This window comes from Pantherophis guttatus, chromosome 1, assembly GCF_059756535.1.
Source record: "Pantherophis guttatus breed Tessera chromosome 1, ASM5975653v1, whole genome shotgun sequence".
In the NCBI taxonomy this organism is placed as follows: domain Eukaryota; kingdom Metazoa; phylum Chordata; class Lepidosauria; order Squamata; family Colubridae; genus Pantherophis; species Pantherophis guttatus.
Window position 1 is genome coordinate 44,494,305 of NC_142063.1, and position 27,233 is coordinate 44,521,537.

A 27,233-nucleotide genomic window follows, 5' to 3' on the forward strand; every position below is an offset into this window, starting at 1 on the left:
TAGACAGCGATGGCGTCAGCTGACTATACCAGGACGCCGGTAGCCACAGCCACTTGGTCTTGGAAGGGTTGAGCCTGAGCCTATTTCTCCCCATCCCGACCTGTACGGCCTCCAGGAAGCGGGACATCACGTCAAGGGCATCATTGGGTTGGTCTGGGTGGAAATGTACAGCTGAGTGTCATCAGCATACTGATGTACCCTCACCCCAAAGCCACGGACGATCTCGCCCAGCGGCTTCACATAAATGTTGAACAGAAGGGGCGAGAGGACCGACCCTTGCGGCACTCCCAAGCTAGGCGCCTCAAGGTCGACCTCTGCCCCCCTGCCAACACAAACTGCGGAGAGGAAGGAGGAGAACCACCACAACATGGTGCCCCCTATTCCTAACCCCCTCAACCACTGCAGCATGATACCATGGTCAATGGTAGATCTAATAGGACCAGAACAGAGGAACAACCTCTGTCCCGAGCCCTCCAGAGATTATCCACCAATGCGACCAATGCCGTTTCCGTGCTGTACCCCCGTCTGAAGCCCGACTGGTAAGGGTCCAGATAGACAGCTTCATCCAGGTACTGGGGTAGCTGTCGTGCCACCACACTCTCAACAACCTTCGCCACAAAGCGAAGGTTGGAGACCGGACGGTAATTTGCTAATACAGCCGGTTCTAGGGAAGGCTTCTTGAGTAGGGGCCTCACCACCGCCTCCTTCAAGGCAGAGGGCAAGGAAAAGGGGGAAATGATAGGAAACTACCGACCAGTGCTTTTTTCCTTTTGAAATTTGGTCATTGGGTCACGGGGTGGGGAGAGACAATGGTAAACTGAAGTGGTACAGAGGGTAGTGAGGAACAACTTAACCTGTTTGCCTTCTGATAAATTGGTGGGTTTTGTAAGTGATTATATTTGCTGTGCCAGCCATTCTGTGACAATGCCCACGCTATGCTCTTGAAGTTATAAATTTGCCTACTAGCCACAAAACATGAATTCATTTAATTGTGCTACTTTACTAACAATGGTTATACAACCTACAGCTCAGCACAATGAATGAAGTCAGTCAGTGTCAAACAAGATGTATTTCAGACTTTGCTTCGTATGGCATCACTCCTAGTGAATATCTGAGTTCATCTGGGCTCATTTTAAACAAAAATATCACCAGCTTAAATATTTAACATGTAATCACATGTCTGATCTCATCCTAGGGCACCCTTCTGCAGCCTGGTGTACTCCAAATAAGTTGGTTTGCAGTTCCCACAATCATCATGTTGATTGGAGCTGATGTGATCCAGGTTGAATGAGAAAGGACAGTAGTGATGTCTTAAGATTGTACTTTCTTCTTCTACTCCTCAGGAGGCAGTATATTTGAATTCTTTAAGAGAAAGGCAGATAGGAAAACATTTTAAAATTCCCTTGGCACTAAGGAAAGTTAAAATATTAGTTTAAATATTAAGCCACAAGAGATTCAAAGGGACTATCATGGTGTGTAGCTATGCAGAAACTGAAAGGGTCATGGGAGAGTTCCAGTACTCTTACTATTATTTAAGAAATACTGGAGGCATCATACTGGAATTTAACCTTGTCACTGGGAGTAGCAGAAATTCCCTCGTTTCCGTTTTTGCCTTCAGGGAGTGTTATTCGGAATAAGTAAAACATGTTGTTTGTCTTGTGAAATATGCTTCAGTATGCGAACCCTGAATCCCCACCCTGAAATCTTACCTTTGAGTAAATTGATCACACTCTTAAAAAGCAGTGACTGTTTTAAAAGCCATGAAGTAAAAATGAATGGAGAAAGCTGATGCCTCCAAGATAGCTGAGAGGGTTTTGAAGCCCCCATTTGCATTAGAAACATATTACGTTCACATTTCCAAACACCCACAAGCTCATATGGCTCTCACATTTATAATGAACCCTGTTCTATTCATGCAGTTTGCTGGAACAAATTTATCAGAGTAACCTAATAAATGTAACTTGAATAGAATAACAAATTTTTCAAGCCTTATGTAATCATAAAATGGTCAGAAATGGAGATACCACAACATAAACTTAATTGCTTTGGCTTAAAAAAATTCAGATATGTAACTGAAGGGCAAAGTAGTAATTGTGGTAATGCATGACAAAGACATATTTTAATGTATCCTTTGAACCCACTAGTGATGTATCTTGATATCATGTTGTTCTCTAGTGTTCTCTGCATCATTGACTGCAGTAGGTAATGGTGATTTGGGAGGGAGTCACAAGACAAAGTGTATACTTTGGCATCCATTCAGTTTGACCAATATGGAGCAGGCTTCTGTCCAAATTCAACATCAGAAGATGTTTATCATGTTTGTGCTTGAAATAATGAATGTTGCTACTGTACATTTTAACCATAGAATTTGTGTCAAAAGGGACAGGGAGTGTTTGAACATTGAAGCATGAGATAGTTAATGAAACCAATGAATTTGACATGCTTCTAACCAGTGGAAAAGCAAATTGTCCAATAAATTGGCAAGGAGGTTATTGGTTTTTTAAAAAATAATTATATTATTAAAGATTATAATTACAACAGTAAAAACTAATACAAACTAAAATAAAATAGATGGGTAAAAAGAGAGTAGAAAGTGCAGAAAAGAAATAAAAAAGGAAAAAGAAATAGAAAATAAGTAAAGAAAATAAAGAAAGAAAGAAGTTACTTCCTACCTTCATCACAAATATTAACAATTTTAATAACTTAACACCTTTTCTTAAATACCCATCTCTTATTTATAAACAAATACATATAGCATCCTTTCAATATTAGTGTCATCAAAAGGCCATTAAGTGTTTTCAGAGATAACAACATATCTATTTTAACCTTGATCAAATAAACCTATTTAAATTCCTTCCTTTCCATCCATTTTAATTTTTAGTCCATTTAAATAATTTTTGTAAAACTTGATTTCTTCTAATTTTTTCTGTTCCTTCTCACAAGATTCTTCAAAACTTTAGCAAGCTGCTTTCGTAAATCCAATATAGGAAAATTATCCAAGTCACTCTCTTAGTTTATTGTTTGTATATCCATTTTAAGTATTAAAACATCAACTGTTTCTTTTGTATGTCCAGTGTAGCAACTTTTTCCATGTAATTCTTGTAGCCTGTAATTTATAAATCCACATTCAATTCAGACTCAGTCTTCCCAAGTAGAACTTGTTCCTCTTCCATAACATCTTTTAGACACAATTTCTCCATAGAGGCAGATGTCTCTGTTGACACTGCTAAAATTAACTTCTGATTCCATTGTTCAAAAATATCAGTCAAAATGTCCAATGTTGGAGTATTTTGCTTCATTCTGTAATTGTAAATTGAGTTTATGTGCTAGTCTCCTTTAATTGTAATCTTTAGTTTCCTCTAGCTTCCTCTAGTGTCCAATTTTTAAAATCTTATTTTTTTTTTTTAAAAAAAGCCAAAAGTCCAATAGAAGGAGTCTTTTATAAATTCCAAAATCTTATAGGGATCCTTGGCCCATTTATAATTTTATATAATCAAACTTTTAATCACTATTGGTTTTTTTTTTTTTTGCTGTTTATTAAAAAAAATAAGTTATTAATTTTAATTTTATTGAGCCTGTTATTTATATTCCTATAACTGTCTGGTTTGGTACAGCAACCAAACTGGACAGGTACAAATTTCAACAGATAATCAAGACTTCAGAAAGAATAATTGCAACCAGACTGCCGTCCATAGAAATCCTGCATATTGCACAGATCAGGAGGAGGGCTGAGACCTGTAGTCTGCAGACTCCTCACATCCTGGACATAAACTGTATCAACTCCTTCCCTCGGGACAGTACTACAGGGCATTGCATGCCAAAGAAACTAGAGACAGGGACAGTTTTTTGAACTGAATTGAATACTTTATTTGGCCAAGTGTGATTAGACACACAAGGCATTTGACATTGGTACAGAAGCTCTCAGTGTACATGCAAAGCAACAGAATAATAATACTCATAATAATATCAGTAAAAGGGAGACCAAAGATGATCACAAGAAGAATAAATAATACTACAGCCATACTACATGGTAAATACACATAGATATTAGACAGCACTGTGAGAATTAAGTGTCTAGCAAAGTGATGGCACAGGGGGAAAAATTCTCCCTGTGTCTAGTTGTGTTGAGTTTTTCCCTCATGGGAAGGGCCAATCCCAGAATGAAGGAAAAACAAGTACAGATAATCCTTGATTTATAACCATTTGCTTAGCAACTGATGGAACCATGGTGGTGCAGTGGTTAGAATGCAGTATTGCAGGCTAATTCAGCTCACTGTCAGGAGTTCAACCTCACCAGCTCAAGGTTTACTGAGCCTTCCAGCCTTCTGAGGTCAGAAAAATGGTGACCCAGATTGTTGGGGGCAATATGCTGATTCTGTAAACCACTTAGAAAGGGCTGTAAAGCACTATGAAGCGGTATATAAGTCTAAGTGCTATTGCTATTGTTAGAAGTTACAACGGCATTGAAAAAATGTGATTTGCAACTAGACTTCACACTTATAACTGTTATAACTAGATGGACAAATGCATCCATCCTTGTCATTTTTGGATCTCTCAGCAGCCTTTGATACCATCAACCATGTTATCCTTCTGGACAGTCAGCAGTGATTGAGGAATGTGGTCACTATATTCAGTTGCTATGGTCTTTCCTTGATGGATGATTCCATTTGAGGGGAAGGGGAGAAGAGATTGGCCAGAGACTACTCCCTTGTAGGATGATGCAAGGATTGGTTCTGTCCCCCCTCCTATTTAACACTTACATGACTGGACATTCCAGGGAAGCCTGTTGGGGTCTAGAGGCTGAATGGTTCTTTGTAGAAAATAAGGAAAATGACCCTAACAGAGTTATACAGGCTCCATTTCCAAGATAAAAAGGGCTAAAACATTCCTAAATTCAGAATGTCCAGACAATGTCTAGAAACTGCTCAGACAGCCACCTCCCTAATTCACTGAATCATAAGGAGGAGATGGTACAGCAAAATCAGATAAGATTCTGTTATTATAGCCAGTCTCAGTAAAAGTAGATGTAGATATCCTGGGGAATTGATTATGTGATCTAGTTTACCTAGAGCAGGGGTGTCAAACTCGAGGTGTCATGTTGCCGTCACGTGATGTATCGTGAACTTTTCCGCCCTTTACTAAACCGGGGGTGGGCGTGGCCAGCACATGATGCATCCGGCTTGTGAGCCACAAGTTTGACACCCCTGACCTAGAGAAATGATAGTATGGATGGGAGAGAATTTAAGCTGAATCCTACTAACACAGAATTACTGTTTGTCCATTGGGATTCTTTGTTCATTTCAACAATATCTCTGGACAGAGTGGCATTGCACCTGAATGATCAGTTTTGTGACTTATACATTCTTCTGGACTCATAGCTTCTGCTAGAAAAGCAGGTAGGGAGTGGCCAGAGAGGACTTTTTCCAGCTTCAGCTCATGCACCAGTTGGAAACCTACCTGGAGTGGCTCTTGCTACAGTAATTCATGTCCTCACCAAAACTCGCTTGGGCTACTCTACATACTGTACATGAGGCTGCCTTTGAAGATCATTTGGAAGCTGCAATTGGTTCAAAATGCAGCATCTCATGTGATGATCAGTGTTCAACAGAAGAGAACATACTACACTAGTGTTGTGGGCCCTGTATTCATTGCCCACAAATTTCTGAGTGCTATTTAAAGTGCTGGTACTAACCTAGAAAGCCCTACATGGCGTGGTGTCTAGATACCTGCAGGACTGCATGTTCTGAAACAAATTGATTGGACCAGTTTAATCAGCTCATGAAAAACTATCAACATTGCCCCACTTTAGGAAGGCAAAGGAGGGCAAAGCTCAATGGTGCTGCTTTTCATTGATTGGGCTGATTGTTTGGAAGGACCTCCCAATGAGCACCTAGTTTGGCTCCCACCTTGCATGACTTTTGGAAACTACTAGAAAATACAGCTCTTCTGGAGGGCATCTGGATCTTGACACAATATGTTGTTATTGTTTCTTAGATATTTATCTGTGCATTATTGCAAGCCCTTAGGTATTTTGCAATGTATAATAATCCATCTATGATTATAGCAAGTGTTATAGAGGTGGATTGTGGAGGTCAGAAAAAATAAAATGCACAAGGGGCTGGTAGTGATATTTAGCCTATAAACAGTGACTGACCCACAAAAGCAGTTGTTAAATGCAGTATGAATAATTCTAGTCTGGGTAGGAGATCTTTCTGTCCTGCTCATGGAGTCCAGAGGTACTTGGGGATCTAAATGTCAGGCCCACATACAGCTTCATTCATTCAATATGGCCAAGTTCCTTTATGTTGAAATAAAAATAGAAGGATCGTTATCTGTCTTTGCTGCTGGCTGGTATAGAGGAATACCAAGATAACTTGAGGAAAGAATGCATGAATCGTTAAATAAAAACCAACTTGGCCCTTGAAGGGAGAAGAGGTATGAAAGTAACTCAAGACAACCCTCATTTGATTCTGTTTGGTTTATGAGGGGCAGAGTGTAAAATTGAGAAACTTTTAAATAGTCTGTTCCCTGATCTGGCCTCTCTCAAAAAGGCTGACACTTTTTTGTCACCTGGTAAAACAAGGTATCAAGAATTGAAAGTGCCAGTCCTACAGGCAAGAAAATATGTGGGGCCATATTACTGTATATTGTAAACTAGCACAGTTTATATAGAAGCGTAGATAGAAACAGTAGTCAGTAGCTATTGCACTGTAAAAAAGCACAATGTGACGAAAAATTGCCTAGTCTTATTGAGAAATGTAGATGGTATATACAGTCTCTAGTTCCACAACTGAAAATCAATTATTTGATGAATATATTTATTTGAAAACATAACTTTGAAAAATGCAAACCATTTTTCTTTAGGTAAAGCTGGTTAGCATTGATGCATCTGAAATAGCAGATGGGAACTCCTCCATGGTACTGGGCCTGATATGGAACATAATCCTGTTTTTTCAGGTAAAAAAATCCAATGCTATAATTCACATTTTCGCTTTCAACAGAAAACAGATTGATATACAAAAAAGGATACAAATTAAATAAATCATGCTGTCATCTGTATTTTTTATTTTTATTTTTTTTTGTCTAGCAACATTGCAAAATTTGGACTATGGCAATGATCCCATCACAGGAGCCTTTTTACCTCTTTCTTTTCTCCCTTTTTCTTCCTCCACCTCCTTCTCAGGACATTTCCTTTATCTTCACAAATGGTTTTCTTCATCTAGTTACTTATGTCCAGCCTGACTTAAATGTTTCTGGCTTTCATCCAAATCTTAGATCAGTCTCCAGTCATTGCATTCTTCATTTTAATGGTATGCATCTTGCCAATTATGCTTTAAACAGAGATGCAAAACTTGAGGCCCAGCTAAGGTTGCAATTGAACCTCTCAAACCTCAGATGTAGATTCCAGAAACCCTTACAACAAATTGTCATTTTTATTTTGGTGGAGAGGAAAAATTAACATATGGGGACACTGCATAGTGTTTATGTTATTTAATTTTTCTTACATTTACATTTATGTTAAATCAAATGTAAGTGTTATCCTTGGCCCTATCTACTTTTTACCCTGTCCTGTGGTAATTTTTGGAATATGATTCCCAATATGCCACAAAAAGCCAAGTGCAGGACTCAGTCAAAAAATAAAGGTTGCACACTGCTTTTTTAAACAGTTGTAGATGTGCATTGTTTCAATGTACTAACACCATAATTAAACTGTGAAATGTCACACAATGATTTACCCATGTAATCAATATGCTTCCAACTATTTAAAAACACCAGTCTAGAGCAGATCTAACTCGCCCCCTATTTTATGCATTGGGAACCAGATTTTGGCCAACAATACTTCTCATGCATTTCTACTCTCTATAAATGTTGCTGTTTTTTTCCACAAATGACCTCTAATGTGATTGAGAGTTCTATTTATGCCACCTTGATAGATTGAAAATACTACCCAATTACTAGACGTGCAAATCAGGACTTGAAAACTTTTCTAGGAAGAAGAACAGCAGGTCCTTCAAACCTAATCAATATTCCTTGAGTTTTACCTAAGCAGATCATATGGCTCTTGAATGAATTTGGACCTTTTCCAGGAGGAGAGAATTGCCAGTTTTGAAGAAAATATTTAATTATAATAACCTATCCAATCTATTGTTTCAGTCAGAGGATTCATACAAATACCACAAATATTTGAAGAATACCAATATGCAACCTTAATTAAAATGTTGAAGTCTGATTTATCTTGGACACATGCTTCTTAAAATTCTTTCTTTTTACAGTCATTTTTATAAAAAAAATATTTAAATGCTGTATAACTATGTCATTCTGAATTCTGCATATATTAAAGTTTATCTTTAGGAAAGTCTGGTTGGCACTAGAGATTGTATCTACAGATGGCTTTCAAGTAAACAGGAATTGTTTCTGCTTACTCTAATTTGGGCAACTGAGATATTCCAATTTGGGCAATTAAATTTTGCTAACTCCCAAAGTCACAAAAGCCCCTTCACTTTCTGAAAAGACTTGGGGTTATTGTTTAGATCAGAGGTGTCAAACTCACGGCCTGCTGGCCGGATGCATCATGCGCTGGCTCCGCCCACCCCAGTTTAGCGAAGGGGGGGAAGTCGCAGTATATCATTTGACGATGCAAGTTTGACACCCCTGGTCTAGATGTTATTTATTTATTTTGATCTATTTAATTTGCATAGCTGCCCATCCCACATACATGGTTATGGGAGGGTCACACAGTTAAAAAAGAAAATCCAAAACAAAACAGATATAAATAATTGAACAATAACAACAAAAACACATTAAAACACATTACAACAATTAGACAATCGTGGATTTAATGTAAGGAAGGTTGGGAGATTTAGAAGTGCTGATCTTCAGGGTATCAAATTAGGAAGTACTTCTCTGGAAACTCAACCCCAGTTTGCTAGATCATCTTAACTCTAATTTTAGGAAAGGCAGTGAAATTTTCAATGACATTTCAGGATTAAGTCCTACATGGGAACTTGATAGCCAGCAGGAGAGCACATGAAATTTGTGTCCTCTTGCCACTAATATAATTTAAATAATTTACATCGCTCTCTATTGTAAGCATGTTTCTCCTCAATGGGCAATGAGCAACCACATTTACTTTAAAATGGACAGTATTTTGAAGGGGAAAAACCCCTACTGGTGACAAAGAGAGTTTGTAAAAATCACAAGCATTAGTATTCTCATGAATCTCTTTTAAAAGGTATTAAGTGGAATATTCAGCCTTGCTGATTTAAACTGATTATTTGCCTAAGCGAGATTGGTCAGGTGATGATGATGCAATTGATTAGATTACAGATTAACAGATTTGGAAGAGACCTTGTAGGTCATCTAGTCCTACCCCCTGCCCAATTGCTCAGCCAACTGAACTAAGTTTCCCCCAACAATGGATTTTTGATAGCTTTGTCAAAACCATAGCTAGAAAATATACATACTCATTCAATTAAAAACATCTAACTAGAATGCTTAAAATATTTGTTTTCCCCTCAAAATGGCCAAATCGAAATAGTTTTTCTTTGCTAGGGAAAGGAGAAAAAATAAAACCTGGCAACATAATTTCCAACCAAACGCTTTCTGAGTACTGTATGTGTTTACAATGGGCCAAACCTGATCAGATAATCATACAGTAGCTGTGTGAATTTGGTAAGGAGAAAAAAATGTTACCATTTCCTTTCAATTATTTTGCCATTTACTACTTTCCTTCCGGCTGCCTCCATTTCAGCTGCTATTTCCTAAACATGATTATTCCTTTAAAGGTGAGCCAAATTTTCAAATGGCAAAATGGGAGCTAACAAGCCAGGAAACATGAGAAGACATTTCCCGGCCCCACCATCTGTTAAAAAGTAAATATGTCAGGCCTTTGAAAAGCAAAGAGTCTTCCATGCTTGGTGCTGAGTATCACTCATTAAAAGATCAGGTTGTTTATCCTGTTCTGCTGCAAAGTGACATTGGCATTGATTTTAGCATTGTCTTATTGCTATTATGGCATTCCAAAAATACCTTCTTCATAAACTGTAACTAACACTGGACTCCAAACTGAGCCTGCTCCTTGCCACTTGTTATCTCTTCCAAACTCTGGAGTATTTTTTTTTTCCTTTCTATCATTTGGTAACTTTCAACCAAAAAGGCAGTTTGCTGCATTCTAATAAATCATATGTTATTGCCACATATAAGGTAATCAATATTTAGCAGAAATACCTTTCATTTTTCCATGAATGCTTGGGGGGTGGGGGTGAAGAGATGTGACGTCCTATTCTGGCAAAGGCTAGAAGGGTTTGGAGCAGAGTTCATGGGAACACAACTACAGGAAGGCAGAGAGTTACCATAGTTTATACTGATTCCCCTGAAAATCCAATGTTCAGGAAAGTAGGATTCTCAGATAGCAAGGCAGTTACATGAAGGCCTGTAGCACTAAGGGAAATAACAGAAGCACTTTTCTCAAGGAGGTTTTCAGCTGTAATACAATCCCTTCTCTGAAGAGAAAGAGATGTGTTTATGGAAAGGTCACTCTGTCCAATAGATAGATGAGTAGATTTATTACAGATTAATCATGATAATAAAAAGAAAAATTCAAAAGTTTACCTTTTCGGTAGTGAGCAAAAGTAGATCACATACTATATATATATTTAAATCTTCACTGTGCATCAACATTATTAATGGCTAAGGCTGTTTACTTAGGAATAGTTGCACATTATATTCATTTGCCCCCATTGTAATACCGTATATGCAAATTATTTATTTTTGTAACCTCTTAAAGCTGAGGAAATAATCCACAGAATAAATATGTTACTCTTAAAGTGAGCATGTTTGTGGATTGTTTACTTACAGCATCCATACCTGTAGTTTGGCCCAGATCTGGGTCATGTTACTGCAAAATATTGACTGTTGGAAGGTGGTGTGCATTTTATGATATATAATGGAAAGCAGTTGCCAGTGCTAGTGATGTAGGGCATGGGCAGCTGTTTTCAGATGCATCAAATTGGCCTCAGCTGAACTCTGGGTCTTAGCACTGAAGGGGTGCCTGCAACCAATTTCTTGCCTAAAGCAATGAAAAGGGTTGATTGTCTGGGAAGCATGACTAGATGATAATGATCTTTGTTTTGTATTTCTCTCCTTAATAACTGCCTTTTTCATTACAGATAAAGGAACTTACAGGCAACCTCAATAGGAACTCCTCCTCATCTAGCCTGTCATCAGGGCCAAGTGGCCCTGATTCGGACACATCTCATCCCAGCACACCTAATGTTGAGAGAAACATGTCTGTTTCGGTGAAGGATCAGCGGAAAGCAATCAAGGCTCTTTTAACTTGGGTTCAAAGGAAAACTAGAAAGTACGTTGATTCCTCTCCTCACTTTTTAAAAACAAAAGTCAATTTCATTGCCTGTTAGAGGGATGAAAAATGTCCTTTTTTTGATCTGTTTAAAGCAATGTAAAGGGGATCTTGTGCAAGAACAGAATGTAACTGACCCTGTTATCAAGCTGATCAGCTTTCCTGATGTTCCTGTTCTGTGATTTTGGTGTTGATAACACTGTTCTGAATTTCTCTGCAATTGATTTCTTTGTGCAAATCCTCATTACTATACAAAGATTATGGAAACCAGAGTGAACGTACCAGTTCTTTCTCTTAGTAGGTATTTTTGGAGAAAGTGGGGAGAGTCATAATTTGTCAGGAAAATTAAACTGGAATTCAGCTTTGTGATTCCAGTCTTCCATTTCTATCCATTAATCTCAAAGAAGAAAGGGGGTATAGTAATCTGTTTGTCTGGAGGGAAGTTCCATTGTCCACAGATTAATTTTCATCTCTATATATGCAGCTTAGAGGTCAATCTTTTGTGCCTGGAATGGTCAGAGATTTCATTGCCAGTTAAAATGCTATTCTAAAATGCAAGCAGCTTCCATGCACCTTCCTTTCCATGTCTTCTTTGTTTTATGACTTCTTACAGAACAGTTGTGAAATGGGTCAGTGGAATGACACTGTTATGCACATCACATTTCTGTAAGAATATATTCTAAATCAGAACTGTCTATTTTTTTTTTTTTTTGCTGGAAAAAAATTATAAAAAGCCCATGGCAATATTTTCAAATATTCATCTTGTGCAAATGTAGACATTCACAGCTTAAATCATTTGAATAAACTGTTTACTTGTCCATTAGATTTCAGGAAGCAGTTAATAATTCCTCTAAATTATTACAGAGATCAACTTGCCCCGAGTTCTTTCTGTATTTCTGTCTCTACCTAAATTTTAATCTCTGCTTTAAAAATTATAAACACCATTACACCCGTAGAGGCATATTCTTGGGATAGGGAGAATTATCCTTTTCTTATTTTTCTGATCATGGAGACCCATTAGTCTACTGTATTTTGAAATCTCAGTGAATTATGACATTATTTGACATGTCTTGAGCCAAACAGGAAGCAAAATGGGCTACTCACTGATCAGGGGATATTGTCACTGGGGACTTTCTGTAATGTCCAGTCTCAGCTTCCCTTTGCAGCTGTGGATACTGTCCAGCAGTGCTGTCAGTTGATCATGGGATGGACTCAATTCACTTCCCAGATGGAGTCCAAGCTGCATTTTGTGATGGCCATAGAATCAAATACTACTCAGAAGTCATAGAAGGGACTTCTATGGGGCCAATCATTTCAATCCCTAATTTCATGATAGTATTTACGGTAAATACTTCATGTCACACAGGTAATAAAATGTGCTGTAATATCACCAAATGTGTTTGAGCATGGGCCTATTACATTCTTTGTTATAAACAGTTTTATGTCGATGGCATTTCCATGTATGTTAATTTATGATAATTGTCTCTCTGGACAATGGGCATTAGTTACCCTGTTTCCCCTAAAATAAGACATCTCCTGATAATAAGCCCAATTGGGCTTTTGAGTGCATGCACTAAAATAAGCCTCCCCTGAAAATAAGCCCTCCCCAAAAATATTTAAATGCATGCACAGCTGGTCCCCACCATTTCCTCTGGTTTCCTCCACACGCCCCAAAATAATAAGACCTCCCTGAAAATAAGGCCAAGCGCTTATTTCAGGGTTCAAAAAAATGTAAGAAAGGGTCTTAGTTTCGAAGAAACACGGTAAATAAAGGAGGTTTCTGGCTGATGTATATTTTTACATGGAAATGAAAAGCTAGTAAAGCTAGATAATATGTTTAAAACAGCCCTAAATTAATTCAGTTAAAATAGGAAGCACATTTAAGCTTTAAGGTGCACCAGAGTTAACCAGCATCAAGTCATATGTATGAATATATTCTTATATTTTTTTCTTAAACATAAATACTGGCGTGGAATAAATTTTGTTGAAGGATAACATTAAAATTAAAGAACAGTTTCTGGAATTGGGTATAATGAGAAGGACTAGGGATGATATTATAGCAGTGCTCCAATATCTCAGGAGCTGCCACTAAGAAGAAGGAGTCAAGCTATTCTCCAAAGCACCTGAGGGCAAGACAAGAAGCAATGGGTGGAAACTAATCAAGGAGAGAAGCAACCTAGAACTAAGGAGAAATTTCCTGATAGAACAATTAATCAGTGGAACAACTTGCCTCCAGAAGTTGTAAATGTTCCAATACTGGAAGTTTTTAAGAAGAGATTGGATAATCATTTGTCTGAAATGATATAGGGATTCCTGCCTAAGCAGGGGGTTGGACTGGAAGACCTCTGAGATCCCTTCCAACTCTGCTATTCCATTCCATTTCATTCCTGGAGGGTCTTATAACTGGAGAGGACAAATCAGCATACAGAGAAGAAGTCCAGAAGCTATCCACATGGTGTTCAAAAAGCAACCTACATACACAGAAGAAGTAACAGTGATAAAAGATAATGTAGATCAACTACAAGCACAAACAAAAAAAAATTGATAAGCAAATAACTGAAATATTTTTAAAAAATGAAAAACAGGATAGAAGAATATGTATTCTGGACACTAGCAAGACAAAGGAGATGGTGCTGGATTTCTGGAAGCACAGAGAGGAATCTGCTCCATTGTACATCAAGGGGGGCCGTGTGGAGAGGGTTTCCTCTTTTAAATTCTTGGGATTGCTTATTAGTCAAGATCTCACCTGGAAAAACAACACACATCTCTGGTGGTTAGTAACAATGCCTGATGACCGCTATCTATCGGTCTACGATAGAAAGTATTCTTACATACTGAATAGAATAGAATAGAATAGAATAGAATAGAATAGAATAGAATAGAATAGAATAGAATAGAATAACAGAGTTGGAAGGGACCTTGTAGGTCTTCTAGTCCAACCCACTGCCCAGGCAGGAAACCCTACACCACTTCAGACAAATGGTTATCCAACATCTTCTTAAAAACCTCCAGTGTTGGTGTATTCACAGCTTATGGAGGCAATTGTATAACAGTATGGTATGCTGGTTCAACAGCTCCGGACAGGAAGGCACAACAGAGAGTGATTAATTTGGCACAAGAAACCATTGGTTGCCTCCTAACACTACTGGATGACATCACTAGGTCTTGTTGTTTCAGCAGAGTAAGGAAGATACTTAGGGACGATTCACATCCTGGTCAGTGTCTTTTCTCACTTTTACCATTAGGTAGAAGACACAGAAGTATAGCCAGCCGGACAAACAAGTTTAAAAACAGCTTTTATCCATGGGCGGTCAGACTCCTAAATACAACTACAATCACTCCATGCATACATGGAAACATATGACTGGTTTCTCCCTAATTACTTGTATAAGGACCATTTTCTATATAATTCATGTTGTCTTGTATTTTTGTTATGGCTTGCACCAGTAGAGGCTAAATCAATTTTGTTGTATATATGTACAATGACAATAAAGGTTATTATTTATTATTTTATTCCATTCCATTCCATTGAAATAAATATATGGGGAAAAAACCCTGGAAATTTAGTCGTCAGCTTATAATTGTGTGGTTCAATTTCTAAAGCTGACTTATTTTATTGCAACAATTTTTCATGTTCCAAAAGTTGTTAAGCTTATTGTTTTTGTATTTGAATATTCATAAGTGCCTCTTCTTCTTTTAGATATGGTGTTGCAATTCAGGACTTTACCAGCAGTTGGAGAAGTGGCCTGGCCTTCTTAGCTGTAATCAAAGCAATAGATTCTAGCTTGGTAGATATGAAGCAAGCTTTAGAGAAATCTCCCAGGGAAAACTTAGAGGATGCATTCTGTACTGCACAAGACTATCTGGGTATTCCAAGGCTTCTGGAACCAGAAGGTAGCCTACTCATATTTGAATGTCACTATATGTATATGTATTTGGGGATTGTTATGTATGTTGGACCTGGTCTTTGGGTATTAAGTTAATTTCGTTGTATGGGTATACTGTGTATATATGTACAATGACAATAAAGTTATTGTTGTTGTTGTTATTGTTGTTATTATTTAGCAGAAACAGATAAACATACAGGGCAGATAAATCACAACATGCACTCCACCCTTAAGAGAGATGGTTCAGAAGAAGGTTTAGAACATTCATGGCATTTAATACAAAACAGAATTGATAGCACCATTCAACCTAACACACTGCATGTTGAGAATCTTCCTAGAACAAAAACCAACCTTATAGATACGAAGGTTATAGAAAAAGAAGAAAAATAAATATTTTTTAATTTAGCAAACTCATTATCAGGAAGGATACCAGTACTGGCTACTCTAGAATCATCTTCCAGACCATGCTTGTTCTTTAAAAGAAACTTTTGTACCTGGAGAAGAATATTAAGGTATTAAGATATTAACTGAGAATAAAGTAAAGGTGGCAGTTTTGAAAAGACAGTGTCTTGGAATGGTAATTATTTTTCATTCATGGATGATTTGGTTAATATTGAAATGATGCTTCATGTGATTTCTTCCCAGACATTATGATTGATTCACCTGATGAGCAGTCCATCATGACCTATGTGGCACAGTTTTTGGAGCATTTCCCAGAACTGGAAGGGGTATGTGTTTTATTTCACTTCACTTTTTAACTTTTTTTCTTTTTAAGATACTTATATAGTATCACTCCTTCTGATTTTCTGATACATTATCATGCTGAATAGATTAAGTAAGGAATGCTTACTGATTTTCAGACTTCAACTTTGTATGATTGTTGCCCACTTCTGTCAGGTTTTGTCAGTTGTTGGTATTAATACTTCAATATATTCAAACTTATGATCATAAGATGATTCAGCTATTATTTTAAATTAAAGTATAATCAAATCACTTATTTTCTACAACGATGCACCATATTGAATTCAGCAAATATCAAGGACTTTGCTGTTCTGGAAAGAAGAAGGTACCTTCATCGTAAATTGCCCAAACTGAGTTGATGATTGTTATGACCATGTGAATCCTTTAAAACCTAATTTAGATTATAAAGATCATCAAAATAGATACTACAGGATATCAGACTTCAGAGACTGGCTTGTTGAAGACATTGGCCCTTGGTATAGAGCTTCCTACAAGGAAAACAAAGTATTCTGAATCTGGTTTTCAAAATATGACAATCAGCATATTGATTAATTCATGCATATAGTCACATTCCCCTACCCTCAATTTTCAGCAAATGAGAATTAAGACATATACTGTCCACTTTTATCTAAGTCTCTGCCCAATGCCTTCCTTCAACTTTTTGTGGTGGAATTGTATTCTATATAGACTTTAAAAAGTAACGTTCACATCTATGCTATGACAGTTTAAAAAAGCAGAACAGATAGACAATCTGTTGGAATTCCTAAATTTCATTCCATTGTTATTAGTTGTAGTACAGTTTGCTTGATAAAAACCGTTCATTTATATTGAATTAGAACAATTATTTGCCCAGTGTTTTGGAAAATATAATCATTCAACTTTTTTTCAGGTTCTATGGTTCTATGATTATGTATTCATTATTATTATTTATATTTAATGTCACATAGGAAGACTTTTCAGATCTGGACAAGGAATTTCCAATTGAATCTGCTTATGTCCATTTTAAAGAGATACCAGAGGAAGAAAAACAAGAAAAAGTGTTGCTCCTGAATGAAAACGGAGAACATATATATCCTATTCACCTAGTAGAAAACCAATCACCACCACCCCAAATTGATGATCTTACTTTGCCTCTTGATGAGGAGAATCAAAATTTTCATGCAACAAGTACAGAACCTAATGACAGCCTAGCTGATTATATGGATTCTTCTACAAAAGAACCTCAAAGGCCTAGGTCATTGCCCGTAAGAAGTGTTCAGATCAGCCCCATTGCTAAATTTGCCAACAATGTAAACCAATCTGAAGTAAATCAAGTGAATTTGTCAGCTTCGATAAAGAGTGATGACCTCCCATCAACTGTTCTTATTTACCATAAAGATTCTGTTGACTCTGATGAATTTGACTCTGACATTCAAAAATCATCCAGTGAAATAAAAGAATCACCTGAGAGTAAGATTTGCTCCTTGCCTTGGACTTCCCATTCATCTAAAAATGTATCAGAATATCTGACAAATGAACCTGGGTATGTATCTGAAGAACAAGAGGTCGCACAGAAGTACATATTACAGATGTTGAATCAGGAAATAATATCTAAGCTTACAGAAAATGATGAACCTATGGAACAATCATCTAACTTAAAGGAAATCCCATCTACTAATCAGGAAATTGATGAACATGACATTGAAGATAATTCAGAGGCAATTTATACACCTGAATATGAACCAATCAGTAATACTTCCAAAGGCCTTAATATTGCTAATGAAGCATTAATGATGACACCAAATCCTTCCAAAGTTTCCATAATTCCTCATGACCTTTTCTATTATCCACATTATGATGTCTCCATATCAGCACTGCTGGATGCCTTCGCTACCTCCACTTCTGATACAGACCTTTCCTTTTTAGAAAACAGCAAAATCTGCTCAGAAATTCTAGTCGATTGTTTGGCTGAAAATGAGCCCCTTAGCCCAAGCATTGAAGGGAATATTCCCAAACAAGATCTACCGAGCAATATGAAGGATGTGCCCAAAAAAAAGGACAATAAAAGCCCAAAAAAACAGAAAAGAGATTCTCAGAGTCATACCAAATTTTCATTTAGCAAGTCTGCTGTGGTGGGGAAAAACACACTGCCTCAGAAGAACAACAATATGGCTACCACTGAAAACAATTCTGCGCACCCAGATGCTCATGTGGTAAAGTTAGCTTTTGCCATTGCTTGCTTGGTTCAACAAAATAGTTCTTACGTTAACTTGCGCCAGTGGTGGGATTCAATTTTTTTTACTACTGGTCCTGAGGGCATGGCTTGGTGGGCGTGGCATGGCTTGGTGGGCATGGCAGGGGAAGGATACTGTAAAATCTCCATTCCTCCCCACTCCAGGGGAAAGTTACTGCAAAATCCCCATTTCCTCTCAATCAGCTGGGACTCTGGAGGCAGAGAATAGATGGGGGCGGGGCCAGTCAGAGATGGTATTTACCGGTTCTCCGAACTACTCAAAATTTCCACTACCGGTTCTCCAGAACTGGTCAGAACCTACTGAATACCACCTCTGACTTGCACTATATGATGCACACCAGGATTTAAAGGAGCTGTACACTACTATTGGAAGGAGGGATGCCCTTTAATACATGCTATTTTCAACTAACTTTTAAAAAGTGTCTGTTTGGATGCTTTACTTAAGATTAGACTTAAGTCAGGGTTAGATGCTTTACTTATGTTTTTTTACTGACATTTATGCCTGTTTTAATAGTGAGTTTGGATTTAAATATTGGGACCAGAAACGCCTCGGAAAAGGATTGGTTTCTGAACCATTGACACAAAGCATCCATCCATCGTTGCCATATACATCAGGAGTGGGTGGTGGATATCATGTGGCTACTACCATTTCATGTATGGTTCCTAGAACACATCAAGATCATATTGCTAAATTTGGGGGCAAAATGACATTTTATATTTTAAAGTATTTAAAATTATTAAAACAAGGATAGGAACATTTTGATAAGCTTGAACAACTCTGTTCCCATCTTTACAACAGAATAGAAAATCACAGAACACCAAACCTTTTTGATTCTGTTCCCTCTAGTGAGTTTCATACATCACTGGAAACCCTTCTGCAATCTGCCACCTGGTTAGTTATCTGTCTCTCAGCTCTTTTCTCCTTTGGATTTGGGCTGTCTATTAGCCACATTCAGAACTGCTTATAGGGTTTCCATTTGTTGGCTAGCCTTGAAACAGTATCCTTAGCTGTCCTTCTGCAGTAGGCTTTCTTAAGATGGTATGTCTCATTTTGTTGGACTTTGGCCAATTAGAATACTGGGTAGGGGTGAAAGAAGTTATAAAACCTGGAGAAGACTGCTATGTCATAGTGTTTTCAATTTGCCAAGTGCAGACATTTTATTACAAGGTTTGTGAATATCCAAACATGGGAACCAATGCTCACCCTAATGCCTTGTCCTCTATGAGCAAGTAAAACACAAAGGAGGCAATCATTTTTGAAAGTGTATTGCACATTGTCCTGTATAGCTGGAAATAAAAGTTTCCAGTGCCAATGAGTATTGGCTGTGTAGATCAGACTGGAATCTTTGTGAGTCGTGTAGTGATTTGACTTGATAAAAGCTAGGCTTCCCCATCTTATTCTCTTCAGAGGTAGTTGAACTATTGTTGTATTTTCTTCAGCCAACATGGCCAGCAAAGTAGATTTCAGGTGGTATATCTGTCTAGACTCACTGCCTTGGATTTGGTTTCTCATTCTGATATTAGCTGAATTTGAGGCACTAATCCCTAGCCAGTAAATGGAGCCCTATTTAGTTTTCTGGGAAGAGAACTAAAATATGTGCACTTCCAAAGGCTATAGCTCACAATCCATCCCAGATTTGTCAGATAATTTCCCATCTACACATGTTTAAATAGAATTATTACCAATACTGACTTTACTAGTGATTATGCTATATTTTTTTGCCACACAGCTCAAAAAATGATATAGGGAAGAAATTTGTTTTGTCTTGCTGTTTAAGTTAGCCATCATCTGGCAAAGTCTATGTATGCAACTGTTTAGGGAACACCATCCAAAATGGGAAAGCCAACTAAGATCAATAGCAAGCTCTATTCCCCTTTTTACAGCTTGTAGTTTAGATATAGATAAATCAGATTTATGTTTTGTGCATTATTAATGTGACAATGTGTATTTGTACTTGAATACCTTAAATATCTACCAAAATTGCCACCTAAAAACACTTTTTTATCCAGCAAACTTTTGAGTTTCCAATTGTATAAATTGTTGAATTCAGTTCTCAGTTTGCTAGTGCCATTTGTATTTTTGTGTGTGTGTGTGTGTGTGTGTGTGTGTGTGTGTGTGTGTGTATGCAGGTTTTCGCGGGTGTTTGTATGTAGGTCTTTGGTTATTCGGGTCTTCTCCCACATAAAATTGGAAGTGTCTTGGCGACGTTTCGACGAAGTCTCATTCGTCATCTTCAGGCTGGTGTTCTCGGCTTCGTGCTTCCAGGAGCAATGTGAGATCGCAGCTGTCTCTTCTTTTTAACTGCTAGTGGGGGTGTAAGCTGATTGGGTGGGAACTTGGCTGTGTTCTGATTGGGCGGAGGTGTGTTCTGATTGGTTAGGGGCCTGGCTGTGCTCTGATTGGATGGGGGGTTGGTTGTGCTCTGATTGGCTGGGGGTGTGTTCTGTTTGGGTGGGGGCTTGGTTGTGCTCAGCTTAGTCTGAGTTGCAGGGGGATTTGAGCTGGTGAGCTGCGTTGTTGTTGTTTGGCTTCGTGTTTGTGGCCATGTGAGCTCTTCATGGTGGGTGTCAGTCTGCTTCATGTATGGATTGGAGGGGTTTAAAGTGGCTAATGATGCAGCTGCGGTCTGGCTTCTGGTCCTTGGTCGTGGCTCATTATCAGTGTGGGTTTGAGTCTGCTTTCTGCGTGGATGTGTGGTGGTGACATCCTGTGTGGCTCTCGTGAGTGAGGGTCTGGTGTCATTTGTCGTGTTAGGGACTCGTTTGTCAATAAGGGTGGGTTTCCAAATGGCTGGTAGGCGGGAGGTATCGTCTCGTTTGTTCATGCTGTGTGGGCGTTTTTCTATCTCGATGGCTTCTCTGATTATTCTGTTGTTAAAGTGTTCAGTTTTGGCGATAGTTCTGGTCTTTTTAAAGTCAACATCATGTCCTGTGGCTTTAAGGTGTTGGACCAGGGAAGAAGTTGGTTCCTCTTTTCTGACTGAGTTCTTGTGTTCTTCTATGCGTGCACTTATTCATCTGTTGGTTTGTCCGATGTATGTGGTGGGGCAGGCGGTGCATGGGATTTCATATACTCCTTGATTTTCTAACTCAATTTTGTCTTTGGGGTTCCTTAGGATGGTGGATATTTTTCGGTTTGTGCAGAATGCTGTCTTGATGTTATGTTTGTGGAGGATTTTGCTTATTCTGTCTGTGGTGCCTTTTATGTATGGGAGGAGGGCTTTGCCGTTTTCTTGTTCTCTGTCTTGGATTTTAGTGGGGGTTTCTTTTTGGATTAGGTTGGTGATCTTATTTCTTTGGAATCCATTGGATGTTAGTACGTTAGTGAGAGTGTGTAGTTATGTATATATATATATATATACATTTGTTTCTATGATATGTTGTTGGTAGATGATTTGGACAGCACTCTGCAAGGGATTATAACATGATTGACAAAAATGTATGCAGTTGCTAAGAATTGACACTAACGATGACACATTATCAATTAAACAAACTCTGCAAGTAAGAAAATAGGATATCACCCTCTAATGAATTTAACAATTACATGTATTAAAGAAGATAAATTCCTGGTGGAAGAATATAATTCATATGTTTTCAATCTGAACATTTTACACTCTTTTTATAGATTATGGAAAACCAATCTGATACTGCAGCTGAAGAAAGAAAGCTGCCAGAAGAAAGAAGTAAAAAGAAAGAAAAAAGGAAGAACAAAGCAATCTTCCAAGGAGAAAGTCCCCAGAGCTCAAAACCTGGCTTTACTCGGTTAATAGATAAGCTGGAAGAGGAATCAATAGACCATCTGGCTCTGTCAAGGTGCTTTCCGGCCCCACCTACAGAACTTGTCTTGCCACTTTCCTTGCCCAGTTTCTAGCTAAAGCATAGTTACAAGCCACATCTCACATTTTACTGGTCTTCTTGGCTACAGTCCTAAAAGGTATAGCATGGGAAATGAGTAGGAAAGAGAAAATATACATCCAGATGGATTTTGGAAGGACATGATATGGCCAACATTTAAGCATATCAAAAGTGATATCATTGGGTACACGGCTTTCCAGGGAAATTAATAGGGCATAAACTATCATTCTTTCATTAAAAAATTGAAAACTGAATTTGATATTGTATTTTTAAAGTTTTGTTTAGTTATTGTATAATAAAGCAAACAAATAGTTGGGTGTAGTGGTTAAGGTATTGGCTAGTAACCCGAGGACTGTAACTTCTAGTGTTATTCTTAGGCAAAAAAGCCAGTTGGTTGGCCTTAGTCTTCATCTCAGCCCTAGAAAGGAGGCAATGACAAATCATTTCTGAAAAACCTTGCCAAGAAAACTGCAGGATCTATCTAGACAGTCTCCAAGAATCAGACACAACTGAACAGAAGGAAAAGCAATTGAAAAATAAAACAAAATATTTTTTCTTCATCAACATTTGAGTATATATGAGCCGTGGTGGCGCAGTGGTTAGAATGCAGTATTGCAGGCTAACTCACTGCTCACTCCAGGAGTTCGATTCTGAATGGCTCAAGGTTGACTCAGCCTTCCATCCTTCCGAGATTGGTAAAATGAGGACCCAGATTGTTGGGGGCAATATGCTGACTCTAAACCGCTTACAGAGGAGGCTATAAAGCACTGTAAAGTGGTATATAAGTCTAAGCACTATTGCTATCTGAGTATTACTGTCTCCTCCTCCTCCTCTCAATGTACCTTGGGAAGATATTTTTTTGACCATCCATTGCATCTGTTTTTCACTGAATCATTTAGTTGTGCTTTTGTTTTTGTTGTTATTGTAGAATTTAATATTTTTAATTGCTTATGTTTTATGGCAGCTGGTCACCTAGAAGAATAGGTAGGTCACTTTCCTTTAAAAATGGATTCATTCGTCCATAGAATCAGCTGTACTCAAAACAATACCTGAATATATTTTCACTGCTACTTCATTATAGCTGCCTGGGATTGTTCTCTACTAGAAGATCAATAATGCAACATATGCAGCAGACCAAGAATCCCTTGTGATCTGCTAAGCTATATGCAGGATTTTTTTATGACAATTACTCATTTATCAAGGTTTTATCAAAGTTCTGTTAGAATACCATCCATGACTAGGTTAGATCTTTAAAGTGAATTTATCTCAGTTTACTGTTTGGGAAATCAATAGCCTTTAGAGATACATCTTTTTTCTTTTTTTAATTCTGTGAAGATGAGCTGAGGAAGTCAAAAGAAAGAGGAGGAAGGAAGGAAGCCATTTCCTTCCTAAGGCACTTGGTGGATTCATATGTGTTTTGATATCGTTCTCCTTAGCCCATCATTCAGCACACTGAATCAAACGGGCCAAATTTAATATTCTGCCTAATCCCTTATTGATTAACCCTTCTCCCAACTGCATTTTCACTCAGCAGCATCCCTGGCTTTCAGTAGTTTCTGCTACCTCTTCATCTTCTCTATTTCCTTTTTGGGGGGGCAAATCAATGGGGTTATGTTAAACACACCTCATGTCATGGCTTTCCTTAAGAATATGTTTCTTCTTAAGAACTATTTATGCTACCATGTTGAGATAAATAGGTGAATACAGTGGAAAGTATCTACTGCACTTTTGATGCATGGAGTTGGGAGTTGGCTTACTTTCCCGCCAAGAGTAGTAAGAGTGTTCCAAAACATCCTTTATTCAAGTAGATTGAAACTATTAATAAATTGTAGCTAAGTGGAAATGTTAAAGTGGAAATGTTGAAGTGATAATATGGATTGCCCTAGACATACATTTATCAGGATAATTTCGGGATCTGAATAGTTGAAACATGAGAAATGTATCACTGGAGATATTTTTCTTTTAAACCATCCTTCTTCAGCACATCTTCTAGATGAGTTAGATTATAATTCACTCACCAATATTTTGGTCATTGTATTTTATCTGAATGGGGATAATTAATTAAATTTACATGCCACCCATCTCACTATCAAGTGACAATATCATAAAAGCAAAAAATTAAAAAAAAATATTAAAAGATTAAAGATTAAAGATTGACAATATAAGTCTTATTTCTATACCTAAATCTTTTCAGGCTTGGGAAGGCTGCAACAATATTAGGATGTTTTTCCAAATCATGGTTGACTTACATATGGATTCATTTATGCATTTCAGGATCAGCCACAGTGATCCCAATATTGTGTACCAAATAAACACTACTGATTCAACAATTAAGGTAAGCAAGTGAACTTTTACTTCTGTAACTAGCCTGTACTACTCTTACTATTTATCTAAATGAAATTGAAATAGCATAGTTTTAAATACTTCCAGTGGAGCAATCAGTCCTGTCTGTTAACATGCTCCAAACTTGATTTGAAACCCCTGGCTTATTCCAAGCACATCAGATAGGAATCACAATTAGATAAAATTAATATTACCTGCATTTAATTAATCAAATCTCATGTTCATTTGTCATTCATATTGTCCAAATATCTGGCTGTGGCAAAACTGCACATCGTTTTAAATTATCAGCATCATAAATGTGTCTATTGTATAATATACCTCTTCAATATTATGTCCCTCAAAGAGTTGAACTACAATTTGAGACCAATTCTCACATTTACATTTGCAAGTATCCTGAAGCAAGATTATATGCACAGTTGTCGTTTGACTTAGTGATTATTTCACTTAACAATGAAGTTGCCAGTCCCAATGGTGATTACTAAACAAGAACTACCTATATTAAGAGCTGACTTCCAAGACAGTTGGCTTATTAAGGCCCAGTCTGAAGTGGTATAACAGACTGATATTAAAGTTATAAATGTACTTATATTAGTAAATGCCCATGTCATTCTCAGATTCATTTAGACAGGATAAATGATACAATTCAATGCGCGCACACACACACAAAAACAACTTTAGTTGTGCTGTTATCATCTACTTTAAAGCTTAGCCTATATAGTTATAATATGGCTACACTTTTGGATTATATATTTTTAGGAAAATGGCAGGCCTGGTGTACAAAAGAGCATAATCCCAAGCGAATATCCAACTCCTGCTATCAGGTAGGTATATTGTTTCAATTTTGTACATTGAGCCTTAAGAACAAAGATAACATTTGATTGACTGAAAAGTACCTTTAATCATATTGGTATTCCTCTCTAGAATGCCTAACCAAAATTATAATATATAAGTGTAGGTAGTCCTCGATTTATGACAGTTCATTTAATAATAGTTAAATGAATGATGGCCTTGGAAAAAAGTGACTTATGATCTGTTCTGAAAGTTTTGACCATCACACCACCCCATAGTCATGTGATCATAATTTGGGCACTTGACAACTGACTTGCATATACAACAATTGCAACAACTTGCAGCACATGATCACAATTTGCAATCTTTCCAGCTGGCTCCTAACAAACAAAGTCAATCAGGGAAGCTATATTTGCTTAATGATTCATTTAACAACCGTGCAATTCACTTACCAACTATTGTGATTCACTTAAAGCCTGGGATAACAATGGTCATAAAATCGGTTCTGGTCATGTGATGGCTGACTTAATAACCGCATTAGCAGCCAAAACTCCATTCTCAGTTGTGGTCATTAATAGAAAAAAACTGGATACTTAGCAATCATAGAGTCAAAATATCCTTGCTTTTTGTTAAATATGAGCATACCAATTGTGATGCTCTTCAAATAGTAAAGTTGAAAGATTTGAAGGATGAGAATGGCGGGAGATGAGGCTGATGGATGGCAGACCCAGATTTTTAACACTTTATAATGTTGGTTTGAAATCAGATTCGCATTGTGGGTCTATTGCAATATTGGTTAAATATTAACCAATTATTAATCACTAATCTGTTTCCCATTTTGACACACTGAGAAACGTAGTAGTGAGGGAAATGCAGTAAGTGATGCAGCAAAATATAACCTTGTGATTATTTTTGTTTTTTCCTGGTTTGCTACTGCTGGCTCAGAGTAGGCTCAGCAGAGCTTTCGATTTTTCCACTCTATTGGCAGCTGGTTGGTTTCAGAAATGTGTGGCAGCATCTTTTCCCAGATTTGGCGCCCACAAATGTATGGACTTCAGCTCCCTGAATTTACAAAACAGCCATGCTGGCTGCAGAATTCCTGGAGCTGACAAGCACAACTCTGAAGGGCATCCAAGATTGTAAGGGTGATCTATATTCTCTCTCTCTCTGCACGTGTTCAAAAATTATGCTAAGCCATGGTTTGTTTAACCGTGTGGAATAAACTGTAATTCCTAAGTAAGTTTTTTTCAAAATGCTTGCCTCCGTAATCTGAACATTGGGTATAGATCTTAAAATATAAAATAATTGTGTCAGAGTGATATTTACTATTTCAGACATCATAATGCAGTTAATTAGGGAGTCATTACCTACAGCTGTTTATGAAGTATATCTGCAGCCCCTCTTTGGTTATTTTATGATGTGTAGAATTCTCATCATTGAAGACAGAATTTCTTCAGATCCCTTACAAGCCATACCAATTTCCCTCTCCCTCTGTAGTTTCTTGAAAGTCTCATTCTGAACTCATCCGAACGAAAGGGTGGTTTGTGGTCTTCCCTGCCTTTCCTCTCTCCCCTGTCCATTCATCAGCCTGCTTCATTAATAGCATGCTCTATCCAGAAAGCACAACTGAATTTTGCAGGATCCAATCTGAATCGATCACCGGGACCAGAGGTTTTGTCTTTCAAGCTTTCAGACTCGTTCTGGAGCAAGAATACAAGAGAGGAGTCAGACGAGGAAACCCGAACTCATTGGTAGCCTCGCACCGCAATGAACAAGGACACCCATTCAATTTGCAGCTACTAAGATTGTTGGATGAGCAGGCAAAAAAACAGCCAGGGAAGTGATTGAAGCCTGGGAAACAGGATCCTCGTCAGTCAATAGGAGTCTTGATTTACCACCAGACCAGGGGTGAAATCTAAAAATTTTCGCTACCGGTTCTGTGGGTGTGGCTTAATTAGTGGGCAGGGCTTGGTGGTCAGGTGACTGGGTGGACATGGCTTGGTGGCCAGGTGGGCGTGGCCAAGTC

At 37.8% G+C, this 27,233-nt stretch overlaps 1 protein-coding gene across 4 annotated transcripts in view; it reads left to right on the forward strand.

The window, feature by feature from the left end:
• CLMN (calmin) overlaps positions 1–27,233 on the forward strand; it is an 87,283-nt gene that overhangs the window by 56,329 nt on the left and 3,721 nt on the right. For all 4 annotated transcript variants that reach the window (XM_034418413.3, XM_034418414.3, XM_087872572.1 and 1 more), the window contains 8 exons: positions 6,865–6,957; positions 11,169–11,359; positions 15,060–15,253; positions 15,892–15,974; positions 16,935–18,179; positions 21,846–22,033; positions 24,350–24,410; positions 25,175–25,239. In XM_034418413.3, coding sequence (XP_034274304.1) covers positions 6,865–6,957; positions 11,169–11,359; positions 15,060–15,253; positions 15,892–15,974; positions 16,935–18,179; positions 21,846–22,033; positions 24,350–24,410; positions 25,175–25,239 — 2,120 coding nt within the window. The remainder of the gene's footprint in view (positions 1–6,864; positions 6,958–11,168; positions 11,360–15,059; positions 15,254–15,891; positions 15,975–16,934; positions 18,180–21,845; positions 22,034–24,349; positions 24,411–25,174; positions 25,240–27,233) is intronic.